The 17,931-nt window shown below is 47.0% G+C and overlaps 1 protein-coding gene across 2 annotated transcripts in view; it reads left to right on the forward strand.

The window, feature by feature from the left end:
• Window positions 1-17,931, forward strand: part of TRIM33 (tripartite motif containing 33) — a 695,715-nt gene that overhangs the window by 232,582 nt on the left and 445,202 nt on the right. For both annotated transcript variants that reach the window (XM_085652097.1, XM_085652090.1), the window contains 2 exons: window positions 8,101-8,233; window positions 9,225-9,288. In XM_085652097.1, the coding sequence (XP_085508223.1) occupies window positions 8,101-8,233; window positions 9,225-9,288 (197 nt within the window). The remainder of the gene's footprint in view (window positions 1-8,100; window positions 8,234-9,224; window positions 9,289-17,931) is intronic.

The following is a 17,931-nucleotide window of genomic DNA, read 5'->3' on the forward strand; positions in this document are numbered from 1 at the left end:
CTGTCCCTGGTGTCGCGCCACGTTTTCGCGCACCGACCTGCACGAAGTGTGCAATCTCTGCTTGTCCCTGGAACACGACGACAAAGACTGCGACGTGTGCCAATCGTTTCGATGGAAGAAGACGCTCCGTGACTATCGTGCACGACTTCACGAAATGCAACAACAAGGCTGCTCCGTACTGGACACCTTCGGAGAAGATTACGACCAAGAAAACGCTCAAGGAGCCGAGGAAGAACACGTCTCCGTGTCCAAAGCCAACATGGAAGAAGAGGAGCAAGTTACACCGGCTCAACGTACCATGAGTACAGAAAACTCCCTTGCCCCAACAACCAAAACCTTAAAAGGCTCCGGTCCTGCATTTGCCTGCGGGCTAAGGTCGGCACCGAGAGAGTTTCAAGCACCCTGCTCTCTGGCCCAGCACCGAAATACAATGAAAAGCCTTCTGGCTCGGGATTTAATCTGCACCGAACCAAAATCCTCGTCGCTGAAAACCAAGCATGTTCCTCCATCTTTGTCCAAGCCTAAATCTTCGGTGCCGAAGAGTTTTAAGCCGAAAATCTCAACGCCGAAAACTACAACTAAAGAGAGACTGCAACAAAAGATTTTCGGTCCGATGTTCCACCTCCGGATCCGAAACAAAAAGAACTGGTTATAAACCCAGATACTGGACATATTCATGCCAAATTACCTGAAAAAAGGAAATTGGCAAAATCAGGATGAGCATCATATACCTCTAAAGAAAAGGAATATGGGTACAAACCCATCACCACCTGATATTCCACCTCCTTCACCTACTAATCCTCACCTCCTTATTACCCCCACTAATTCACCACCACCACTATCACCTAACCCACAGGATTAGGGGGGGTGGGGATTACAACAGGCCACAAGATGCTGATCCATGGGAGGATTATAATACTGATCCACATACAGACACTGACCCTAATTTGTATCCATCAAGGCCATCGCCTCCTAATGATAATATATTGAGCTTCTTCATAGGGCTGCTCACTATCATGGGGTGGAATTTGCATAAAGAAAGTTTAGAGGAGGACTTTTTATTCAAGACATTAAGCTCCACTCAAATAACACACACTTTACCAATGCTTAGGGGGATGTTTAAGCATGCAGATGAGGTTTTCAAAGACCCTGTCAGGACAAGAATAATCACGCCCAGGGTTGAGAAAAAATATAAACCAGCACCTACTGACACGGTTTACATCAAAGGTCAACTGCCCTTAGACTCTTTGGTAGTCTCTTATGCTCGTAAAAAGAGCAAATTCACAAACAGGTGAGACCCCCTCATCCTGATAGAGTCCAAGTTAATTGATGCCTCTGGTAAAAGGGTAGCTTCTCAGGCAGCTAATCACTGGTGCATTGCCAAAGCTCATGCTTTGCTAGCCAGATATGATAGAGCTCATTATGATGAGATGGAAAAACGTATCTAATATCTGCCTGATGAGCATAAAGCTAAGGCAAATGATCTCATACAAGAAGGAAAACTCATTACCAATACCTCCATCAAATGTGCATTAGACGCAGCAGACGCAGCAGCACGTACAGTACACACAAGCATCTTGCTACGCAGACACGCATGGTTAGGAATATCCAGTTTCAAACCAGAGGTACAGGCCTCCATTCTTAATCGACCTTTTGACGAGGAACACCTATTTGGGCCAACAGTTAACACCTCGCTGGAGAAAATGAAAAATCACCTGCTAGTAGAGGTTCCTTTTGCTGCTCCTTTTACAGGGGGGGTTCCAAAACTGTTACCACTGAAACCCCCTCCTCCTCTTACAAGGGCAACAATCAATCACCCTCATCAAGAGGATATTTTAGAGGAAACAATGGTAAGGGAAGAGGCAGAGGCAACTCAACACGCACTTCCCCCGCTAATAACAAACAGTGACTTGCTTCCACTACCCTCCAATCATTCCACTCCTGTCTGGCGACGTCTCTCTCAATTTCTCCCTGTCTAACACATCTCCTCAGACAAATGACTTCTACAAATTATCCAATATAGTTACTGCCTGGAACTTAGACACTTCCTCCAAACATTCTAAATGACAATGACTTTTATTTATGTTTTGGTTTTAAAAATGTAAATAAAATGCATTGTCATTTACAATGCCTATAGCTTAAGCTTGCGTAAATGCGAGACCTATTGCATTGCAAATGCTTGTTGATTCATCCCTTTGTTTTAAGCCCCATCTTCTCATGGTAGTAGCAGCATGTTGCTTTTGGCACGGTCGCTCTACAAAAATGTTTGATTTGATCTGTTTATTGAAACCCATTTTTGCAGAGGTTTAGCTCAGGTCACCTGGATTATGGCAGCACACCTTTTTGGATGTTCCTAAGTGTGACATCATCATAGGTTCCATGTGGAACTTAGCTATGTAAGAGGTTTCCAAATGAATCAGTTAAGGAGGAGCGGTTGATGGATAAGGTGAATAAATTAGTCTTGAGACTTCACCTGTCTTACATCTTTATATTCCTAATGTGGAAGACACCACATTAATTTGGCGACGAGCGTGGGACTTGAGTACCCCCTCACCTTAACATCAAGCTCGAGCTGGCTCGCTTCAATTTTGTTCAGTAGAGAAGTTGTTTGCACTCTTCTCCAGCGGCTGTCTTGAGAAGCGGACGAGAAGTGGAGTGTACACACTTCTCCAGCGGCTGCTTCAAAGTGAGCAGATCGTTTACTGTTTTACATTACATTTGCTTTTTTCCGCGCCACATAAAACAAACACGTAATCGAAACTTGTGGTGCGCGCGCACCACAGAGGAGCGGGGGGGCGAGGGAGCCTGTTGTCTGTCGTGCGCTAATGGGCGTCCTAGACCCGAACAGGAATAGACGTAGGGAGCAAGGCAGCGAGGCGAACGCACGCTGCTGCGCTTGCTGGCGTCCCGCCTTTGCCCAATCGCGTGCCGTTTTTTTTTTTTTTTTAAAGCACGCCAAGCCAATGCCAGACGGGGAAAGCAAAACCGCACAAGCGTGTGGGTGGCTTTCTAAACCCTGTACAAGAGGCCTCGCACTGCGCGAGCAGTGCTATGCACTGCAGTGCTAGGCGCAAGACCTAAATGCCAGCTCGCAAAAAAGCTGTCTCCGTCACTCACAAGACACTGCAGATGATCCACGAGCTTGGATTCACAGTAAACCTGTCCAAGTCTCATCTACAGCTATCCAACACACAGGTGTATCTGGGAGCCGCAAAAGATGCACTAAAGGCTTTGGCCTACCCCAAACTGGCCAGCATCCGCAACATGCAGACTCTGCTCTGCCAATTTCAGCCTAATCACTCATTACCAGCTTGAGTGTTCATGCAGTTACTAGGGATGATGGCGTATTGCATATTAGTAGTCCTTAACGCAAGACTACACATGCGTCCCCTTCGAGAGTGCTTAGTACGTCAGTGGAACCAAGCTCAAGGTTGGTTATCGGATCTAGTGTTGGACGGCCGCATCCTAGACTCTCTGCAGAGGTGGAATACACAAAACCTTTCAAAAGGGCAGCCCTTCATCGATCCAGTTCCACAGATAGTGCTAACAGCAGACTCATCGCTCACTGGTTGGGGAGCTCATCTCCAAACACACAAAATTCAGTGCATGTGGAGCCTGCAGCAAAAGCAGCTCCACATAAACCATCTAGAGCAAAATCACCACAGACCAGGTCCACTCATCGCCGAACCAGAACCTGCCAGCCGACACCGCCGACACCAACAACGCAGCCCACAACTTCGCACAGTGGGTCACCAACTGCGCCGACTACCTCGCACCACTGAAGAACCCCCCAGGCACGACCGGCAACAGGAAAACTTCATGGTTCACAGAGGCCCTCAAAGAATCAAAGAAAACCTGCCGAACCCTCAAAAACCTGGCGCCACGAACGAACCACAGAAAACAGGACAGCCCTCAAGACTGCCACCCGCGAACACCACCAGCTGATCCACACCACCAAAAGAACATCATTCAAAGAGCGACTAGACAACAACACCCACAACAGCAAAGAACTCTTCAACATCGTCAAAAAGCTCTACAACCCCAGCAACATCATCATCACACCGTCACAAGAACTCTGCAACTCCCTCGCCACGTTCTTCCACCGAAAGATCGCAGATATACACGACGGCTTCGGACCCCAGACTCCGCCTCCAGTCACCAAACCAGCGACCCCCACCACCACCCTCAACGCCTGGACCCCCACCAGCACTGAAGACACCACCAACATCATGAACTCCATCCACTCCGGCTCCCCCTCGGACCCTTGCCCCATCATATCTTCAACAAAGCCGACACCATCATCGCACCCCATCTCCGGAACGTCCTAAACATCTCATTCGCGTCAGCAACCTTCCCCGAAAGCTGGAAGCACGCAGAAATCAACGCCCTTCTGAAGAAACCCACAGCGGACTCCAAAGACCTCAAGAACTTCTGCCCCCATCTCTCTTCTTCCCTTCCCGGCCAAAGTCATCGAGAAGACCGTCAATAAACAACTGACTGTTTTCCTCGAGGCCAACAACTCGCTCGATCCATCCCAGTCCGGATTCCGAGCCAACCACAGCACCGAGACTGCCCTCATCGCAGCCACCGACGACATCAGGACCCTGATGGACAACGGAGAAACAACCGCCCTCATCCTCTTGGACCTCTCGGCAGCCTTCGATACCGTATGCCATCGCACCCTAATAACCCGCCTCTTCAACACTGGGATCCAAGGAAAGGCCCTGGACTGGATCACCTCTTTCCTCCAACAAAACCCAGAGAGTCCGCCTCCCTCCCTTACGCTCGGAGGCCACCGAGATCATCTGCGGCGTACCCCAAGGCTCCTCGCTCAGCCCAACCCTTGTCAATATCTACATGAGCCCCCTCGCCACCAACACAACATCATCTCCTACGCCGACGACACACAGCTGATACTCTCCCTCACCAAAGACTCAGCCACCGCCAAAACCAACCTACAGGAAGGAATGAAAGACGTCGCAGAATGGATGAAGCTCAGCCGCCTGAAGTTGAACTCTGACAAAACAGAGGTCCTCCTCCTCGGACAATCCCCATCCGCCTGGGACTCCTGGTGGCCCTCAGCTCTGGGCTCTGCGCCGACACCCTCGGACCACGCACGCAACCTAGGATTCATCCTGGACTCCTCCCTCACGATGACCAAGCAAGTCAACGCAGTCTCGTCCTCATGTTTCAACACCCTGCGCATGCTCCGAAAGATCTTCCGGTGGATCCCCACCGAAACCAGAAAGACGGTCACCCAGGCCCTCGTCACCAGCCGTCTAGACAACGGAAACGCCCTATACGCAGGAACCACCGCCAAACTTCAGAAACGACTACAACTCATACAGAACGCCTCCGCACGACTCATCTTCGACATCCCTTGCCACAGCCACATATCCGCCCACCTGAAAAACCTGCACTGGCTCCCCATCAACAAGAGGATCACGTTCAGGTTCCTCACCCACGCACACAAAGCGCTCCACGACATGGGCCCCGAATACCTCAACAACCGCCTCTCGTTCTACACTCCCACCCGCCAGCTCTGCTCAGCCAGCCTCGCCCTCATCCCATGGATTTCAAGAACCACCGCCGGAGGAAGATCGTTCTCCTACCTGGCAACGAAAACCTGGAACTCCCTCCCCGCACACCTACGTATGACCCAGGACCATCTCACCTTCAGGAAGCACCTCAAGACATGGCTCTTCGAGCAGTAGCAGCACCCCCCCCACCCCCCCCCCCCCCATCCCTTTTCAGCACCTTGAGACCCTCACGGGTGAGTAGCGCGCTATATAAATGCTTTGATTGGTTGATAGATAGAGCTGCTAACAATTGTTCTAGAGCTCAAAGCGTTTCAAGTTCATCTGGTAGGCAAATCTATCCTGATCCATACAGACAACATGACAGCAATGTACTACATACAAAAACAAGGGGGAGGGGACACACACTCTCCAGCTGTCGCAACTAGCACAGACCATCTGGAGATGGGCCATACATCACAGAATTTTTTTCCTGGCAGAACACCTTCCAGGAGTAAACAATCAGATTGCAGATCTGCTCAGTCGTCAAAGACAACAGATCCACAAATGGGAACTCACCCTCAAGTTCTCCTCCCATTCTCTAAATTTGGGGCTTTCCAGACCTAGATATGTTCGCCACAAACCTAAACGCAAAATGCCCAAACTTTTTATCCAGACATCCACACCCATTGTCCAAGGGCAATGCACTATGGATAAATTGGTCAGGGGTAATTGCCTATGCTTTTCCGCCTCTCCCACTCATTCCATTAGTGGTCCGGAAGCTCACAGTCGTCCCTGACATTAATCCTAGTTGCTCCCACATGGGCTCGACAACCCTGTTGGAGCTCTCAGTAGTTCCTCACCAAAAACTACACCTCATTCCCAGTATACTCACTCAGAGCCATGGAGAAATCAGACATTCAGATGCCAGCCATCTCAACCTTGCGATCTGGCACCTGAAATCTTAGGGTTTGGCTACATTAATCATCCGCCAGACTGTATAAATATCATCAAAGAGGCTAGATGTCCTACCACAAGAGCATCCTATGCAGCAAAGTGGAAGCGATTTGTGATATACTGCAATAACAATCAAATAGATCCACTGGATACTTCAGTTCAAAACATCATTTGCTATTTACTACATCTACAGCGCTCCAATTTAGCGTACTCTTCCATACGCTTTCATCTTGCTGCAATAGCTGCATACCCACATAACAGACAACATCTGTCTCTTTTTAGAGTGCGTGTCATCAAATCATTTATGGAGGGACTTAAATGAATCATTCCTCCAAAACTTCCACCTGCTACAGTGTGCAATCTCAACATTGTCCTCACCAGGCTAATGGATCCACCCTTTGAACCATTGCATAATTGTGAAATACAATTCCTTACTTGGAAGGTAGCTTTCCTTATAACTATCAAATCGCTGAGGATAGTGGGTGAGCTTCAGGCACTAACAATAGAGGAACGATTCTCACAAATGCATCAAAACAAAGTGGTTCTGCGGACCAACCCTACATTTCTACCGAAAGTAATATCTGCCTTTCATATCAACGAATCTGTTGAGTTGCCTGTGTTCTTCCCTCAACCAGATTCTGTGGCAGAACGTGCTTTACACACTTTAGATGTGAAAAGAGCTATTCTTTACCATATAGAAAGGACAAAACCTTTCCGCAAAACCAAACCACTATTTGTCCCTTTTGCTCCACCACATAAAGAAAATCCAATATCAAAGTCGGCCATTGCAAGGTGGATAGTCAAATGCTTTCAGATATGCTATGCAAAATCAAAAAACTTTAACAATTCCCCCTAGAGCACATTCCACTCGCAAATTAGGGGCTGCTATGGCATTTCTAGGAAACATACCAATAGATGATATCTGCAAAGCTGCAACATGGTCTACACCTCACACATTCACAAAACACTATTGTGTAGATGTGTTAGCCAGACAGCAAGCTAGTGTGGGCCAAGCAGTTTTACGTACACTATATCAGACCACTGCTACAGCTACAGGTTAGCCACCGCTTTGGGAGATAACTGCTTTTTAGTCTATGCACAGCATGTGATCTACAGCTCACATGCCTCGAACGGAAAATTCTACTCCCAGTATGCATCTGTTCTTGACATGTAGAGATGCAGAGTCGCATGCGCCCACCCGCCTCAACGGGTACCTGCACCCTTTGCATCTAAATTAGATACATACATACATGGACATCTCTTACTACTCTTACTAACTTCTTTATCACCCTCTGCGGCGAACAATCTAACAATGGAGTCGATGCCCATGCACACTATCACCGAACGGAGTCACCTACCTCGTGGCTGGAAAAGCCTTCTTCGAACAAAAAACAAAGTGAAAACATTTGGACCCAGCACTAGATGGCAGGCTATGCACAGCATGTGACACTACAGCTCTACTTGCCAAGAACAGATGCATACTGGGTAAGTAGCATTTTCCTTCTATGTAATACTCGTACTATTGAGCAGTAGATGTCAAAATGTTACGGAAATGCTTACATTTGAAACAAACAATATTAAAATTGAATTTTTCCTCCGTTTTTTTTTCCCTCCTCCTTTTGATCAGCTAGAAGATGCTGGTTCAAGCAATTTAGATCAGCTGCTTAGTAGATACATCTCCATGGGTCATCAGCTTCCCCAACCTACAAGCACTATGAATCCTTCTCCGGGGCCCTCATCCATGTCTCCAGGATCAACAGGTAACAGTATTCAAGTACAACTATATATATATACATCACCCAAAAGGGACATTGACACAAAGTACATTACCCAGAATCCATCGGGTGAAGCTTATTCGAGTCGCCCATCTGAGGGCTGTTAATTATAAATTAAAGGGAGTGTCTTAAAAATGCTTTCCGATGTCGAGCCTCTGAAGACGAGCAACACGGCTCAGAAACGCGTCCGGCTTCCAGCCGTGACAGGGGAGCTGCAGTTGCCGGCGTGCACAGGGGTCCTCTACCCGCTAAAATGATACCACTGTTTGAGTGCGAGTGAATTGATTTCCTTTCTGTTAATAGGTAAAATAACATTTTATTCAACATTTCTTTTCCATTCACCCCTTTATAAAATTAACATGCCAGACTCCCTAAGTTTCTTACATGGGAGTTCATCACTAAATCAAATTCACCTCACCATCTTGCATGTGGTGCCAAAATAGAAGCAGCCCACGTCTGTTGCAAATATTGCTTAGTAGTGTCTGTAGTCTATTGGGTAATCCCAAACTATTGTATGGTACTTTAGATTCAGCTTTAGTCATGTCATCCACTTTTGCTAGTAGTGGGCCTTGTGTTAAAGCTGGGGTTTTCTGCCAATCTTATGGCTCTACTACGCAGAAGATTTTTCATGTGACCTTAAGTATTTAAAAAACAAATAGTTAATTTACCCTCAGAGAGACTATGGCAAAATTATCTGCATTTCAGAATGCCAGATTTATTTTTAAAGGTTTTCAGTTATGAAATATTCCAGGACACCCTCATGCAGGAGTAGATAGCTCAACATTTATGGCTTCTATGAAGATCCCTGCTGTGCAAACTTTTATTTTGATTGCAACTAACCTTTCCTATTAAACCTTTCTCTCATCTCATTCAGTATTTCAGCTACATGTTTTTAATGTTTGTCGATGACACACCGATGCTAAGCTCTTATGGTGTTTAAATGTGTAAAAGGTGCTTTCTATTTATTTTTCTGTAGGCTTGTCAAATTCGCACACACCAGTGAGGCCACCAAGTTCCTCAAGCACTGGCAGTAGAGGAAGGTAAGGCGATTGTTTGTTTTCCCTGTTCTAGGATCCTACCCTGCATATATACCATGAGTATTTATTGACCAGCCCTTTAACTTTTTGAAGTAAGCTGCCTCCATTCTCAAACTGCTGCTCGTCAAGCCAGACTAGGTTCAAAAAAAGGCAGCGCAATCTGCCAAGTAGATTAAATTTGTATAGATGTTTTTATATCTTGTATGGTTTCTGCAGGTTTTTCAGCTGAATTTGCTTAAATCATGATATGTTTTAAGAGCACAGGCTTTAACTCTGTTGCTGTCCTTAAGTTTTCCTGTAGGTCTTCTCCCTAATTCAATGTTTACTTGGCTTATTGTGTGTGCTGAAGTCCGAGATGCTATATGGGAAGATTTTTTTTTTATTGTAGCTAGTCCTTTCGACACATGAAATGCAACTTCAAAGGTTGTTCTGTGAACGTCTACCCTGCTGCACTCTATATAATACTTTTGCTACCATGCAATAGAACCTCTACAGTCCACCACCCACTCTTAAATTAGTCTAAATAACTGTGAATCTAAAAATAGTTATTTACCAGAGCGTAACTTGCAATTTATACAATACTATTGGAGCTTCACTGTTTGGTAACAGGACTCCTGCTCATCAAGTGTAGCCGAAGCGTGATTTGAAATCCTCATATGCCTAAGCCTTTGTTTTTGTGTTGTTTCCAGAAGATATTTGTGACCCCTTTGATACGGAAAATCTACGCCTCCGGTTTGAATTTCTTACAGTCCATGCATGTAGGAAGCTGGCTCTCTATTTAGTGTACCCTAATGAGGTGCACTGTGCAGAGTGTCCAGGTAGCCCTTTCTGGCGGACAGGGGCTTGCTCTAGCCATCCCGCTCCAGCAATCCCGAGGTGCTCTATTTGTGGAATGTGTGGTCAAGCAACCTTAGGCTTATTGGAGGGGAGTGTTAGAAATTTGATGCACACACTGTCAAATGAGAAACGCTGATACTAATTAAAATAACATAAAATATTTTTTTAGACAGCAAGATCTCTTAGATTAGGTAAGTACTTTTCCAGTTAGAGATTTTCAGCATGAACGTCGAACGCGGTAATGTTATCCTATGGGAGAAACCTATTCTGCATAGGGTCACTTGCAAATGACTTACAGGGTAGTTCTTCTGGACTTAAGGTAAGAAGGGGCCATAGTCCTCAGGACCACTAGCAGTTTTGGGTTACCTGCCCTGGTGCTTCCGGGTGCAGAGGTGCTGGTCACAATGGTAGCGTCTAACACTACAGCTGAAGTCTATAGAGAAACCTGTGAGCAGACAAATGCTGCAAGTGGAGACTTGGGAACAAGTCTGTTGAAACCCACAATGGGGCTAAGTTCTTGAGGGTCTCTGGGGCAAGGGCACAGGTTAACATCATCGGCAGAAAAGGCTAATAAGATGCTGGGTCCCTCTGAATCGAATCCCAGAAATATCTGGGTGTGACCTGAGACGTTGGACTATGGGTTTCATATATAGAGGAGAAAGGAGGGGGGGGAGGGAGGGAGTGGGGGAGTGGGACATCCATGACGAGTACCTCGTCTGACGGGGAAAGGTTGATATGAGTCCCCATTAACACACAGCAGCCATGGGTGTTCGGTATATACTACTGACTCCGTGTCAGAAGTGATGCCAAAGCCTAAGAGCTCCAGAATCCTGAAGAGATAGGGCCATTGGACCCTATCAAACGCCTTCTCTACATCTATTGAAAGGAAAAAGGCCTCTGTTGATGTGAGTGTAGTTTTGTCTAGCAAATGAAAGATACGCCTATTGCTATCTCCTCATTGGCGGGCGGGTATGAAACCGGATTGGTCTGGTTCAATTATCCCTGTCATGGGGTTAAGGTGATGGGCTAGGATGCATGTGAATATGTGAGCATCAATGTTTAAGAGGGATGTGGGTCAGTAGGACCCACAAAGCTCAGAATCCTTGCCGGAAGCATGAATAACTGATATCGATGCCACCAACATATTCTGTGAGGTAGCCTGTGTGGTGAAGGAATTAAACAAGCGTGTAAGGACAGGGGCCAGTTCGGGACAGAACCGTTTATAAAATTGTGTGGGGAAGCTCTCCGGGCCCAGGGACTTCATCAATTTCAGGCGGCTATGGCCGAGACTAATTCCTTGATATGAGTGGGTTTATGGAGAAAATCTGCGTCATGGGAAATGAGGGAGTAGATTGGTTATCAATGGGGGAAGTCCTTTTACTCTGTGGTAGAATTATCCGTGGCTGTATGTAGGGTGCTATGAAAGTTCTTAAATGCGTATGTGATTAGAGGGTCCATACCCAAATCTGTAGACAGGCTGGTGTTGATCGCTTGGACCGATCCAGCGTGGATTTGAGCTCTTAGCAAGCATCCTACCGCAATCATTACTACCCAAGTAAAACTTATGCTTAAAGCGGACCAAAGCGCTTTCTGCGCAGTAAAAATCAGTAAGCGTGAATTTTCCACCTCCCTCCAAACCCGGGTTGCCCCAGCATTCATATGGATGGTCTCAAGTACTCAGACTTTCTGTGCAAGTGTCTGCTGCTTCTCCTTCAATTTCTTATATTCAGCAGCCAAAATGGCAATAAATTCCCCACTCACCACCAATTGTAATGCTTCCCAGAGTGAAGATAGAAACGTGTTTATTGTCATTAGTTTGAAGGTAGTGTAGGATAGTCTGTCCTGTGGAGAAAATAGTGGACGGGGCTTGAAGGAGACTCTCCCTAAGGTGCCAGCGCAATGCCTTTAAATAGCTCGGTCGAAGCGTGCAAGGAAGGTAGGGGATCGTAATCAGAAGGTGAATGAGGAGCAATATAAGACTCGGAGACTAGGTACTGGAAGGCTGAAGTTGCCAAGAAGTGGTCAATTTGGGCATGTTATATGCGCTGCAGAATAAAATATTTTATCTTGCGTATTGAGATGAGAGGTTCCCCAGACATCGCGCAAGTCCTAGTCGGTCAGTGCGGAAAAGGCACTGACCTCACCAGAACACTGACCAGAGCGATCTAGGGCATTGTCCGTCACAAGATTCAAATCACCACCGATCAATATATCACAGTTTTGGGAATGCAAGACCGAAGTAAGGGCGCTTGTGAGGAACGTTTCTTGATGTTCATTAGGAGCATATTTGTTGGCGATGGTGAAGTGAAAAGTGCCTACGCAAAATCTAAGCAAGGGGTCGCCCTTTGAGCTCAACTACTTTGGTCAATATTTTCCCTCGAAAGCTCTGAGAGAGAAAAATGATGTCTCCCCCTTGTTTAGCTGAGGTAGAAGACCAGAGTTGAAGACGAAACCATTTTGATTGCATGCAGTGAATGTCTTTGGGTAATAAGTGTCTGTTGCAAAAGGCAAATGTTGCTTTCTAAAAGACTGAACCGCCTTTTTATTGAGGCCTCTAACATTGAGGCTTGTTATTTTAGCCTTTGAGAAATTTAAGCAGAGAGGGGAAGTAGATATGTGTACAGGACCTCCAAGAATCACCTGGGCAACACTCAAACCCTGTCAAAAGGATCAGCCCAGGGACATGAGCAGAGACATTTTACGCAGGCCATAATTTTTGAAGGAATAGGAAAAGCCCAGTTAACATAGTCTAGAAGAAAATTCAGCAACACCAAAAACAAACAATTTGGCATAGTCCATCATCATACATTACAGGCGAGGGAGGGGGTCTGAGAGGCTAAGGTCTTGACATGAATTCAAAATGCCTGGGACCCGCACCACAGGCTGCCGACAGTGGAAATATGGTGTGAGAATATGTGGATCGATTGCAGAACCTCGGAGGTGCTCTTGAAAATCTACCGAACCTGGTGTGGCCCTGACTGGCTTTAGGCAGCCTGCCACACACAGACATGTTTCTGGACCCCTGGGTGGAGAGCCTCTGCTCTCTGGGACCAGAAACAATGCACATCCTGGGCAGAGGTGTCTCACCTCCTCCCCCACGATGGACCAGTGCTCAAAGGGGAAGCTTTATAGCCCTGCTGCCTATTGTAATGCAACCCCAGCCTCTGCTGCTAGCAGCAGATGGCAGCACCTGGTTTACACCCCCACTGTGGGATGGAAACTGGCGGGAAAACTCATCTTTGCCAACTCCAACACTCTGGTGGAAGAGGCGAAGTTAAGCACACATTTTTCAGTCCCTGCCATCTTGAAGATGATGATGGGACTCCTACAATCAGGGCTATGTCTATGCCTCCTCCCACAGGAGGGTAGCTTAATATTTATTTTTTATTTATTTAAGAGTTTTATGTAGCGTTGGGTAGACCCGGAGGTATCGGAGCGCTTTACAACATATATAGTGAAGCAAATATATAGTGTTACAATAGACAGCATTGTCTTGTGTCGAATCTTGTTTGGGCAGTCTTGGGAGCGAGGCTAAAAGGGAAGGGGAACAGGTGATGGAAAGACTTCTTGTTGAGGAGTCTAGTTTCTGTGCTTAGCAGGATTCCTTTGGTGAAGGGGCTCTGTCACATCTCTCCCTTCGGGTGTGATCTGTTGAGGAAGAGGTCTTTGAGCTGGCTTTTGAAGTTTATGAATGAGGGGTTGGTCCTGATGTGAACTGGTATGGAGTTCCAGATTTTGGGTGCATTTCCCCAGAACGATCGAGGCAGGGTTTTTTGTTTGCGGGCTTTCGGTGGAATGAGAAGAAGGGTATTGGTGCTCTGGAGGTTCCTAGTTTGTCGTGTCTTATTGAGTTTGGAAGCCGGTTTTCCGGTGTGAAGAGCTTTGTGTGTGAGGCAGGCAGTTCTGAAGTTGGCAGGCATTTCGATTGGTAGCCATTTTAGTTAGTTTAGGAGGGAGAGATGTGGTCATATTTCTTTGCGGAGGGGAGCTAGGTGAGAATTTGGCGTGCCAGTGAGAGTTGCGTTCCCTTAGTGCAATCTGGACAGCACCAGGGTTTGAGTGGCCAGTTTAAGGTCGTGGGGGGGAGGGAGGGGGAGAATGAAGGGTTTTATTTTGTTGAGTAATTTTAGGTTCAAGAATACGCTCTTTATTGTATTCTTGATATGTTTGTCCAGGATGAAACCCAGGGATTTTACAGAGTCTGCCAGGATGTGCTTGCAATTAAGAGCGTTGATGGATTTTGGCCATTCTGTGGCTAGGAGGGGGGTCTGCTCCTTGTTGTAAATAAAATGGATTTCCGTTTTGACTTGGTTGAGTTTAAGGTGGTTATGGGATAACCAGTGTTGGACTTCTTGTAGGTTGTTTAGTTTCTGTATGTCTTCTAGTGACGATGTTTCTAGGTAGATCTGGGTATCATCTGCATAGAGGTGGAAGGGGATGTTGGCTTTTTTGAGTATGGAGGTTAGGGGTTCCATGTAGATGTTAAACAGAAATGGGGAGAGAACCGATCCTTGTGGGACTCCTTGGGTTATGGGGAGAGGGTCAGACATGAAGCTGTGAATTTTTATTCTTTGTGAGTGGTTCTGAAGAAAGGAGGTAAACCATTTTAGGACCACCTCGTCCGCACCAATTCTTTCCCGGAGTGCATTTATGAGCAGATTATGGTCAACCGTGTCAAATGCTGCTGACAGGTCGAGGAGTATGAGTAGGCAGCCACGGCCTGCATCGAGTGATTTATAGACATCATCCAAGATGTTCAGGATCGCTGTCTCTGTGCTGCAGCCTGATTGGTGAGTAGCTGTCAATGTGTTGGTTAAGTTGAAGGAGAACACACTGTAGGAAAGTGGCTCTGTATATGCTGTTCCCAAATAGGTACCGTGTGTACAGAGTCCACAGTCCCCAGAGGTTTGGCAGAGGCTAACGTTAGATATAACCTTACTCTCTAAAGAGGTAGCTCTGTCGAGCAGTAAGGCAGTATCAGAGGACAGTGTAAAGCATTTGTTGCTCCCACACAGTCAGCAAATGGACTCACACACTCAAGAACTGAACTCTAGGCCAATAGTTTTTGTATAAAAATAGGTAGTGGTTTTATTTTTAGAACCAACAATAGGTATCAAAATATACTTTCTCAGATTGAGATGCTTTAGATAAATACTTTTCAATAGGCAATAGACTTATGAATACAATGGTTACAGTGGTTGCAATAGGCAACACAATTTCAAATAATACATTGTGCTCAATGGGAATTTCAAGTTAAATGCAATTAGTTACTTTAAGGATTACTTTTCCAACCACAGGACTCGATCCTGGATTCAGTCCTGGGACAGTTCCTCGAAACAGGTGAGTAAATACGATTTAGTTACTGTTGTAATTTTTAGGAAATATTTAGTTTTTTTAAAAGTTGACTTTAAAAAACTTTTTCTAATAGAATCACCAATGTTATCCTATGGGAGGAAATTCACTTAGCAGGTATGTGGGGTTATTGTTGCTTTTTCTAGTTCAGTGTTGGATCCTGGATCCAGTACTAGTGTACCACCTGTAAGCAGTTGAGAGAATGCGTTTAGACAAGCAACGACCATTAAGAAAAGGAGTACCAAACAGCCGTGCCGAAGGTAACAAGAAGACGACGCCCACTGACTTGGCCCCAGCCTTACAGGCCTGTCTCCACCTCGAACCTGCTCCTACGAAATCCCGGTGTTTCCAGCAACCTCGAAAACCTCGGAGGACCTGCCTGCCTTCAACCACAAAGACTGTCTCCCGCGAACACCAGATTTGTTCATCTCCAACATTTGGCTCCGGCCGGACACGGCAAATCTGCACCCGCCATCCACAGCCCGAGATTGAGTGGTCAAACACCACGAGGAGGTCTCCCTGGTGATCCTAACCCGAGATCCAGCGACCCACTGACTTACCTCTAACCTCCAGCCAACGCTTGCAGCCTAAATCCGGAAGGTCCCCCCAACCACGACCAGGAGCTGGTAAGAAGATCCAGCCCTAAAAGGCACCTCTGCACCAGACGCCCCACGGATTTGGGTGCCCTAAGCGACGGTGCCTAACCAAACCTCCCAACTTACCTCTCAAAGTGGTGGTCGCACCCAGAAGACCGCCGTCCCCAAGCCTGCAGTGCCTTTGCAAACCGTAGATTTCCCATTGCAAACAGGGCACCCGGCGTCGAAACATCACCCTGCACCTGCGCCCTAGTGCTGCTGAGGGCGCACCTTTGGTGCTATTTTGTTTCCCTTTTTGTCCTGAACTGAAGTCTAGCTTTGCTCCTTCAATCAAGTGGCCTGCTCGTCAGCAACCACCAACCGGAGGCCCCCTATCCCCCATTGGATAACATTGGGCGTCTGCACTGTGCACCCGGCTGCCCTAGTGCCGCTGAGGGTGTAACAAGAGCTCTCACTACCAAATACCTTAAAACCAATAACACAATGTTTGAGGCATATGAGCTGCAGATTACATACTATGCATAGATCGCCATCTGGTGTTGGGCCCGGATGTTTGCACTTGTTTTTGTCTTGGAAAGTCTTTGGAAGTCACGAGGTATGTGACTCCTCCTTTGGATCATAGTGCGCATGGGCATCTGCTCCATCCTCAGATTGGTTTTTTCCGCCATCGGGCTCGGATGTGTTCTCTCAACGCACAATCCTTCCCTTCTCGACGGTATTATTTCGATCTCGTTTTCCCAATCCACGCGACCCTTCAACTTCGAAGTCTTCGATTCCGGTTGTCGACGAAGGCCTTCGGGCCTACCTGGGCCTCATCTCCAGCTCATGGAAAGGATGCCATTCAAAAAGTGTCTTCTGTGGGTCGAAGTTTCCCCACACCGACCTGCATGAGGTGTGTAACCTTTGCCTCTCACCGGAGCACGAGGCCAGAGACTGTCCAGCTTGCGCCTCCTTCCGCTCCAAGAAGACGATCCGGGACCGACGAGCTAGAAGAACAATGGCTCGCTCGTCATCTTTGATCCCTGACGACATCTTCCAAGAAGGCATCGATGTTCCGGAGCAAGGTTGGGCCGAAGAACGCATCATCAGCGCCTCCGAAGCAGATAACTCCAACGTCGATGACATAATTCCAGCTCAGAGGGCTGTGAGTACAGATGTCGATCCTGACCCAACCCGACACTATAAAAAAAGGCTTTGGTACCACCTTCACCGTAGGGCCCAGGTGCACACCGAGACTGTTTCCCATGCCCCGCTTTTGGGCCCGGTAAAGAAGCCTTCTAAGCCTTTAGGTGACTCGGGCTCGAGTCAGCCTACACTCTGTGCCGAAAAACATACTTCGGCACCGAAAAAGAAGACGTCCTCTTCCTCATCCACGCCGACCGCTGCTTCGACATCTAAGCACTCGGCGTCGAAGGCTAGCACCGACTCGGATTCTTCGAAGCCAAAGACCTTGGAACCGAAAAAACAACAGGTTCCATCGGACAATGACACTGCAAAACTGCACGGTTCCAAACCTAGAACTGCTACCGAGTCTGCGCCGAAAAAGCTTACGGCATCGAAGCAGTCGACTCCGAAGGATCTGCCTCCCACAGAAGAACTGTTTCGTCAAGATCCTACCCAAAAGACTCTTGTGAAGGATCCTAAGACTGGTCATTTAATGCTTAGCATCAAGAAAAGACCCCTAGATACGCCTGCACAGGCACCACCACCCAAAAAGAGAGACTTTGCTACCTCTCCATTAAGGATCCCTTCTCCTATTCCTCCTCCTCCTCCCCCACCACCACACCGCTCTCCTACACCATCACTTACCCCAGTAGATGATGATAACACTTCAGATGATGCAGGGGGAGGTGCAGACAAT

Source organism: Triturus cristatus, chromosome 1_1 (genome assembly GCF_964204655.1).
Source record: "Triturus cristatus chromosome 1_1, aTriCri1.1, whole genome shotgun sequence".
Taxonomy (NCBI): domain Eukaryota; kingdom Metazoa; phylum Chordata; class Amphibia; order Caudata; family Salamandridae; genus Triturus; species Triturus cristatus.